Source organism: Callospermophilus lateralis, chromosome 4 (assembly GCF_048772815.1).
Source record: "Callospermophilus lateralis isolate mCalLat2 chromosome 4, mCalLat2.hap1, whole genome shotgun sequence".
NCBI lineage: Eukaryota > Metazoa > Chordata > Mammalia > Rodentia > Sciuridae > Callospermophilus > Callospermophilus lateralis.
In genome coordinates this window covers 71,175,622-71,184,624 of record NC_135308.1, presented here as the reverse complement: position 1 = coordinate 71,184,624, position 9,003 = coordinate 71,175,622, and the positions used below count along the sequence as shown (strand labels likewise).

The following is a 9,003-nucleotide window of genomic DNA, read 5'->3' as shown; positions in this document are numbered from 1 at the left end:
TGGCATTGTATAGAGAAGTAAATAGGCACAGAGATTAAATTATTGAAGAGCATGACAGAATGACTTATTTAGATTGCTGTTATCTTAGTGCCTGCTCACTAGTAAATCTCACCCTTCTTCACATATTTGGTCTAAGTTGTGTGGCTGAAAATCGTCATATTAAAAGCCTGCCGCGCTGTGTGCAATGGCACACACCTGTAATCCCAGCAGCTCGAGGCTGAGGCAGGAAGATTGGGAGTTCAAAGTCGGCCTCAGCAAAAGTGCCCTCTAAGCAACTCAGTGAGACCCTGTCTCTAAATACAAGAGGGCTGGGGATATGGCTCAGAGAGTCGAGTGCCCCTGACTTCAACCCCCCCTACGTCCCGCTGCAAAAGAAAAAAAAAACCTGCCGTGTAATGTCGGGGTGACACCTATGTCTAAGATATTACCTTACACAACTTAGCATATGGGCTTTGAATTTTGACTCCTCAGTGTGATAGCAGCCTGTCATGCCCTCTAGATTGCTTTTGATTGCGATGAAAATTAATTGTGTTCTTTATATTTAGCTGACTAGGATGACTGCCATCTGAGTTGTAATAGAACTCTGTTTCCCAATCCCTTAATAATTACTATGTAGAAATTAAAATGAAAGGGAAATTAGGGGCTGGGGTTGTGGCTCAGTGGTAGAATATTTGCTTACCATGTGCAAAGCACTAGGCTTGAATCCTACCATCACCCAAAACGGCGGCGGGGGGGCGGGGAGAACGACAAAAATAGGGATCTCCCCAATTGAAAAAGTGGCAAGAGAGCCCTGACAAAAAGTGTACAGAATTATAGCTTTATTTGTAATTACTGAATCTTAACTAAAAAATGAAGATATAGCTCCGTGGTAAAGCACCTGCTTAGCATGTGCGAAGCCCTGGGTTCCGTGCCCGGCGCCACAATAACAATAACCTAAAAGATGATATTCATGTAAATGAACAGGAATTCAGAGGGTTTAAATCACACAAGACCTGATGACTCCTCCATAGCTTCTTAAAGAAACGCGCTGCCTTGGAGAAAATCTTGGAAACTGCTTTGGTCACCAGATTCGTAATCTGCAAAAGTAAAATAAGTTGAACTTCCCCAGTTGCTGAAAAGATATATATAGAATACGATCCTAAAGAGAACCGTCTTTTCCCCCCATTACCACACATTCTCATTTTGGAGGGAAAATAAAAAGTTTGCTAGAAAATGCAAAATGGCGATCTCCCATGACGTCATACTGTCTCGGTCGCGTACTCAAGTCTCAGGGCGGAAGTGAACTACAGCAGCCTCGCTGTGGGCGGTCGTGACTCCCCACGCAAAAGGAAAAGTTTCAACGTCAGGCGGATATGTCCTCTCGGATAAGGGCGGAAGTTGTTTTAAGGACGGAAAGTTTCTTAAACCAAGATTAGCGGCAGCGCTTGTCGCGTTTCAGTCACTTCCGGGGCGGATCGGAAGTTGCTTTGTTTTGCTTCAAGATGGCTGCGGGGATGTATTTGGAACATTATCTGGACAGTAAGAGCAGTCTGGAGGAGGGGGTCAGGGGTCATAGAGTGGTGGGGGGATCAGGGCTGAGAGAATCTATGGCCCCGAAGTCCTGATGGCGAGGTCGTCACAATTATGAAGGAGATCTGTGGGAGGAAATATTGGAGGGTGTGAAGAAAGAGGGGGCGGGGCAGTAGGCTCGAGGCCTCGCTGTTGGGTGTAGAACTGGGAGGGGCTGCGCGATGGGGCCCAAGGTCGTGGATCTTGAAGGGCTTGTAGGCATAGCAGGGAAATTTTTTGGTACCCCTATTTTTCAGGGTCTCAAATTTCAGGGTAGGTTTTTTCCGCCGAAGTCGTTCAGAATCCGTATTACCATTGTCATTTGGGGTATCGGCAAAGACTTTGCTTAAATCTTATGCAATCTGTTCTTTCTCAGAAGTAGCATCTCATAGGGGGGTGGGCATGAGCGACCACTATCTGTTGATAAACTGGACCGCTTCTTCTCACTGAGTACAAATCCAATTCCTATCAAATGAAAATGTGGTGGTGTTTACCCCATTTGTGTAAACTATGCTTTCACAAATCCTGTCACCCTGTGTAATTAACGTTTTAGTGTTGAGAGTCATTCATTCAACAAATTTATTGAGAAACATAATGCTTTGACAATGGGGATATGAGAAAATAGGTAAAAAACATTCCCCTGCCCTCAAGAAGCTCACAAACTAGTAAGAAACAGATTCTGCAAATAAATAATTTTTAAAGTTTGACAAGCGAAATATTGGGGGTACATTTAAAGGACAGTTGGCAACACTGATTACCTGAGAGAGGGGTTGATTACCTGGGGATATAGGTAAAGCTTTACTGACATATATTGATAGGGTGTTAAGGATAAGTGCTTACTTGCCTGCGTGGAAAGAGAAAGGGAGTTCCAGGTTGGGGAAAGCATCAGCACAGGTATTGTGATAGGTTTGTGGCTAGGTTAGGTAAACTGAGTTCATAATATTTGATATATATGACTTTAAGGTGAGAGATAAGGAAGTGAAACTGGAGAGAGAGTGGTGCTAGATTGGACAAAGTCTTTTTATTTTGTACTGGAGATTGAATCCAGGGTCGCTTAACCACTGACCACATCCCCAGCCCCTTTTTTTTTTTTTTTTGTATTTTATTTTGAGACAGGGTCTTGCTAAATAAGTTGCTTAGGGCCTCTCTAAATTGCTGAGGCTGGCTTTGAACTTGGGATGCCCCACCTCAGCCTCCTGAGCCACTGGGATTACAGGTGTGTGCCACTGTCCCAGCTGAACAAAGTCTTTTAAGGCAAGCTAACAAGTTTGATTTTAAAGTAATGTATGGCCAAGCATGGTGATACATGCCTGTAATCTCAATGACTTGGGGGGCTGGGGCAAGAGGATCTCAAATTTGAGTCCAGCCTCAGCAATTTAGAGAGGCCTTAAGCAACTCAGCAAGACTCTGTCTCAAAAAGGGAAACAAATTTTTTAAAGGGCTGAGGGTGTAACTCAGTGGTAGAGAACTTGCCTAGTATGAATAAGCTCCTGGGTTTAATCCCCAGCATGGAGGAAAAAAAAAAAGGTTTAGATGGAGTCATGGGAAGAGATTTTTCTTGTATGGGAAAGGCTTAAATATTTTCATTCATTTATTCAAGTATTCACTGAGTACCTTTTGTATTCAAGTTATACTTGTAAACGCTAGGGAAATGGAAGAAAATAAGATACATGTTTTCATCCTCTTGAAGGGCTAAGGAGACAGACACCAAATAACTAATTACAGAATTATTTAATTACAGTTGGATAAGCACTAAAAAAGGTAAAGATGGGCTACCTTCATAGCCTATATATCTGGCACTTGTCAAAAGTCTAGGAAAGTTAGGTTTGAGCTAAGTTTAGAAAAACTTACAAATTTAGTAGGCATCCAACCAGCAATGGGAAGTTCCTGCAAGGTTGCCAGGTGTGGTACACATGCCTATATCCCATTGTCTCAGGAGGCTAAGTCAGAACAATCCACAGGTTCAAGGCTAGCCTCAGCAACTTGGAGAGACCCTATCTCAAAATAAAAAGAGCTTGGGATGTAGCTCAGTGGTAAAAGTATCCCTGGGTTCAGTCCCCAGTACCAAAAAATAAAGGAAGTTACTGGAAGGTTATAAGCAGGAGAGTGACTTGATTGGGTTTGCTTTTCTTTAAAGATGGAATCTCACTATTTTGCCCAGGTGACCTCACATTCTTGGTCTTCCTACCTCCACTTATGTAGCTGGCATTACAGACATGCACTGATTTGCTTTTTTAATTTTTATTTTATTTTTGCAGTGCTGGGAATGAAAACCAAGACCTCATACATACTAGCTAAGCACTCTATCACTGGTTTCTGTTCTTTAAAAGAACATTTGGTCTACCGTATAGAAAATTGATTGGATTATCTGTGATGAGTAGTAGAGAATATCATGATGTTATTTGTAAGTTGAGGGCAAGATGCTTGGAGACAGAGATTAAAAAATAGAGGAAAGGGAAAGGCTGATTTGTAAAGTCACTGAAGAGAAGCGTGGGATAGTTGTGCAGAGGTGGACAAATAGTTGGGAGGAGAGAAGAATGAATATGACTCTTGAAAGAAAGGAACTATGAATGCTATCACAAATCCAGAGGTTCAAATTAGGGAAGATGGAATTTTACTTTAAAAAGATGTATATAAAGGGCTGAGGTTGTGGCATAGTGGTAAGAATTACATACTTAGTATGTTCAAAACACTGGATTCCATCCCCATCCCCATACATGTAAACATAAACACACACGAATTGTAAATATGGGGGCTAGGGGTGTGGCTCAGTGGTAGAGCTCTTGCTAAGATCTGTGCATAGTCCAGTAATTATGTTTCTCTCTATTCTCTAGGTATTGAAAACCTCCCATTTGAATTACAGAGAAACTTTCAACTTATGAGGGACCTTGACCAAAGAACAGAGGGTAAGTAAAGAGTAAGCAGTTCTTATGTATGATGAGTGTGTGTAATCATTTATTTTCCTACTTGCTATTACCACATCATCTGGTGTGATTTGGAGAACTATCTGAGTTTTTTTTAAAACTCTCTTGGAATTCTTAAAAGAGGTTATTGATCCTCATTTCTATATCACTTTTCCATAACAAATGAAGTATTGAGACAAGGCCTCAAGAACTCAAGAGATGCTATGTTCTTTATATCTACCTCAAGAAGAATTCAAGAAACCAAAATTGATTCTAGCATCACTTCTGCTGTATGTGTCCAATATACTTATAGGATAACTATATTGTTTCTGCTTCCCTGTTAATGTTATTCTCACAAAATTTACATTGGTTTTAGATTACATTTCATGTCTATAGACAGGAGCTCTGTTGTATGAGAAGTTCTTAAAAAGAGAGTGAAAGACAAAAGAGAAGAAGCAATTAACATCAGGATGCTACACTGTATTCTTCAATCTTACAGAAGCAATAGATAACATCTTCAGCCTTGACATTGAGGATATTTGGCTATATTGAGGCAGTTACTGGAACCTGAGGGAAGCTACATTACAGTTATCAAGTTGGTCTCTTCAAGATCCAAGATGTCTATTGGAGCTATCGCCATACCCATTGAAGGATATATAGCTTTTACCTTCCATCCTTTGTATTCATGCTCAATGATGTAATAAGCTGGTATTAGGTTACGTGAAGCTGTGTTTTAAATTGCTTTACTAAGTTTACTCATGAAAATGTGAGCATCATCTAAAATCTTGGACATCAACCTGTGAGAACTGCCTGCCAAATGATGAGAATCTAATTTATACAGTTCTGACTCTTCAGTTCATGTAAAAACCAGCTGGAGATTATGGAACTATATGCTTCTTTTTAAGCTGCTTTCAAAGGCCTGGAATGAAGTGGAACATAAACATAGCGTGTTTGCATATCTTCCCCATTACCTGTGTTAACACAGCTGTATGGTGTTAAAGTCAGACTTTTTTCTGAGCCCTATCATACATTAGGGAGTAAACATCTTCAGTTAGTGTCCTGGGATATCACTACCTTTTCAAACTGTTTGGAGAAATATCTAAGATGGACAAATAGGAACAAAGTGATGGAAAATATAAGCAAGTTGCAAATGATCAGCAAAATATGTGGACAATAAGCAAGCAGAAGAGAGAGGGCCTAATTTTAAGTTGTGAGACCTAAAAGCCAGAGCAACAGATGACCTAGCCTAGTTTGCTACTATCAGAGCTTCTGAGGGATGCTTATGAAACAAGAAACAAGGCAGTCTTTTGAATGACATTCATGGATCAAGAAGCAGCAAGCTCTGCAAAGAAGCATGTATAAACATCAACAAAAATATACTTCATATTAATGTGGTATGCAAAGAATCCCCCAATATATTGCAGTAATTTAAGTTCCAACTATGCTAGCAATGTTGTCAACACCTTGAAGGCATCTTTAAAACAAATAGTGTTGATATGAGTACATGGCACAGTTCCTGTGAACATTCAGTAGGTTTTATTTCAAAGGTCATGATGGTCAATGGAAAAAGTCCAAGGAACAAGAGCAAGAAGTGTGTTTCATCTAGCCGCCCAGGAGCCATTGTGACCAGGCCTCTGTCTCTGTTGTAGACCTGAAGGCTGAAATTGACAAGTTGGCCACTGAATATATGAGTAGCGCCCGCAACCTGAGCTCCGAGGAAAAATTGGCTCTTCTCAGACAGATCCAGGAAGCCTATGGCAAGTGCAAGGAATTTGGTGACGACAAGGTGCAGCTTGCCATGCAGACCTATGAGATGGTATGGCCCTGTTCATGGCTCCCCACTACCTCCCATCTAATCTTTGGGGTCTTAGACCCCTCCTTCAGCTGTCAGAATCTGTTTTGGATCTGGGAGATCCGTAGATTTTACCTTAGCCTGTTTTTCTTTAATTAGAACCAGGCTTATATCTCTCCTTTCTCCTTCCTTCTCTCCCAGGTTGACAAACACATTCGGCGACTGGACACAGACCTGGCCCGTTTTGAGGCTGATTTGAAGGAGAAACAGATCGAGTCAAGTGACTATGACAGCTCTTCTAGCAAAGGCAAAAAGAGTGAGGAGGGGGGCGGGGCTGTGAGAGTGGGTGAGGACTCTGAGGGAGAAGAGATCTGCTCTTCACCTATGAGGGAGGAGTACCAAGTTGCAAAGAAGAGGAAGAAAGAGGACTTAACCCATCTTTCTATCTCCCTGCCTTCTGGCTTTCCCCCTCTTCCCTAGAAGGCCGGACTCAAAAGGAGAAGAAAGCTGCCCGTGCGCGATCCAAAGGGAAAAACTCAGATGAAGAAGCACCCAAGGCTGCCCAGAAGAAGTTAAAACTTGTGCGCACGTGAGTGTTTCAGATGACATACTCTTTAACAAGTAACATCCTCTTCTCTCCTGACATCCCACTCTCACCCTACACTGCACTGCCCTTTGCCACTTTTCCTATTTTCTGTTAATAACTATTCTCATCACTTTGGTGTCTGCTGGATGGAGAGGAGAAGCCCCACCAGGATTTCCTTCTACCGCCTCAGAGCCTTAGGTCGTAGCTTCCCTTCCTGCAAATGACAATTTCTCTTCCTCTTGGCATACAGAAGTCCTGAGTATGGGATGCCCTCAGTGACCTTTGGCAGTGTCCATCCCTCTGATGTGTTGGATATGCCTGTGGATCCCAACGAACCCACCTATTGCCTTTGTCACCAGGTCTCCTATGGAGAGATGATTGGCTGTGACAACCCTGATGTGAGAACCTTTTACCTCAGGATGTGGGGTTCTGAGGGACATGAAAGGAGTGGGTTTAAAATGGGGGAGCCATGATTGAAGAATGGGACTTCAGAATGAAGGACAATGGCTGAAAGTAGGACATGGCGGCATGCATCTGTAATCCTAGCTACTTAGGAGGCTGAAGCACGAGGATCACTTGAGCCCAGGAGTTCAGGGATTGCCTGGGCAACACAGTAAGACCCAGTCTCAAAAACAAAAAACGAGGGGCTGGGATTGTGGCTCAGCGGTAGAGTGCTCACCTAGCACATGCGAGGCCCTGGGTTCAAACTTCAGCACCACATAAAAATAAATAAATAAAATAAAGATATTGTGTCCAACTACAACTAAAAAGTAAATATTTAAAAACAAAAAACAATGGATATGGGTGGCCTTGTGCCTTCCAGAAAGTTTCCAAAGGGATGGGATATATGTACACTCCTAAAGAATCTTTATGAGGGCTTTCTTTCCACCATCCAGGCTCCTAACTACTGCATCTTCCTTTTCCAGTGTTCCATTGAGTGGTTCCACTTCGCCTGTGTGGGATTGACAACCAAGCCTCGGGGGAAATGGTAAGTTGCAGCCTAACTGGACTATTGCAAAGCTAGATGGCATAGGGTACTTTCCCCCCACCCATCTCTTTGTTTTTGCTTTCTAGGTTTTGCCCACGCTGCTCCCAAGAACGGAAGAAGAAATAGATAAGGGCCTTGGATTCCAACACAATTTCTTCCACATCCCCTGATCTGGGCTAGTGGGCAGAGGAATGCCTGTAGTGGGGCCAGGGGGGTTCAGGGAGAAATGGATGATGCAGTATTGTCATCCCTTCTCTTCCCCTTCCCCATTCCCGGTGCTGAGGCTGCATTCAAACCCTGGTAGGGAGGGGTGCCGCAACCACTAATGGTATGTGTTCTCATTCTGCCCTCCCCCTGGTTGGGAAGTAAGCTTGCCCACTGTCCTTTTGCCTCCATGCTGAGGTTGGTGCTGTATTTCAGAGGAAGGGTCCTCTTGATTTCCCTTGCTTTGTATTTGAGGACTGGGGAAGTAGCATAGGGCACTCCTCTGGCTCCCTTAATCCTCCTCCTGCTACCCTGTGGGGAGCTAGGTATGAACTCTCTTCTCCATTCTCTTCCTGTTTTTTCATGGTGGGGATGCCCTGGATCATTTGGGCTGTGGCCCTCATTGAAGGGACACCCCATCCTCTATGCCAAGGGGATTCATCCTGACCTTGAATGGGAGAGGGGGCAAGGTGGAATGCAGATAACTCACATGTAAAAGGAGCCTGGATAGGTAAATAAAAGCTATACGTGTTGGCCTGCTGTGTTTATTGTAGAGACACTATTTCAGTACATGTGCTAAGCATTCTTTTTTGCACCCTCTGGGTTGGATGAGAGGTGGGAGGATGACATCCCAGAATTAGGACAAGAAACCTGAATTAATATTGTGCACCAGCATCTACAGCTTCTCAACCTGGGGAAGGCAACACTGGCTGGAGGGTGTGACTCAGAACTTTGTAAATTGTGCATCTTTTCTCCATAAGACATCTTTTTACTTAATTTCCAATAAATGATGTATTTGTGTTATACATGTGTACTACTATAGTAAATATTAGCTTGATTTCTTATTTTAAACATTGTGCAGACAGATATTTTCCTCCCATACCTTAATGGATTGTGTTGCTCATCTCCCTCTTGGCATCTATTTCCTAGAGTTTCAGAGACATCTTTATACCCGAGCACTCCCTCCTGTGAACCCTTAACT

The 9,003-nt window shown here is 42.8% G+C and overlaps 1 protein-coding gene across 4 annotated transcripts; it reads left to right on the top strand.

Moving 5' to 3' along the window:
* Positions 1-1,456: 1,456 nt before the first annotated feature.
* Positions 1,457-8,583, top strand: Ing4 (inhibitor of growth family member 4). Of its 4 annotated transcripts, none has more exons than XM_076852589.1 (8): positions 1,457-1,518; positions 4,383-4,454; positions 6,101-6,267; positions 6,445-6,550; positions 6,727-6,832; positions 7,080-7,227; positions 7,756-7,817; positions 7,904-8,583. In XM_076852589.1, exons 1-8 carry the CDS (start codon positions 1,482-1,484, stop codon positions 7,941-7,943), a joined length of 738 nt encoding a protein of 245 aa, XP_076708704.1. In that variant the 5' UTR covers positions 1,457-1,481; the 3' UTR covers positions 7,944-8,583. The 4 variants fall into 4 exon arrangements, with proteins under 4 accessions (XP_076708704.1, XP_076708703.1, XP_076708702.1 ...); XM_076852588.1 differs by having other exon boundaries at positions 6,724-6,832; XM_076852587.1 differs by having other exon boundaries at positions 6,445-6,559.
* Positions 8,584-9,003: the final 420 nt, after the last annotated feature.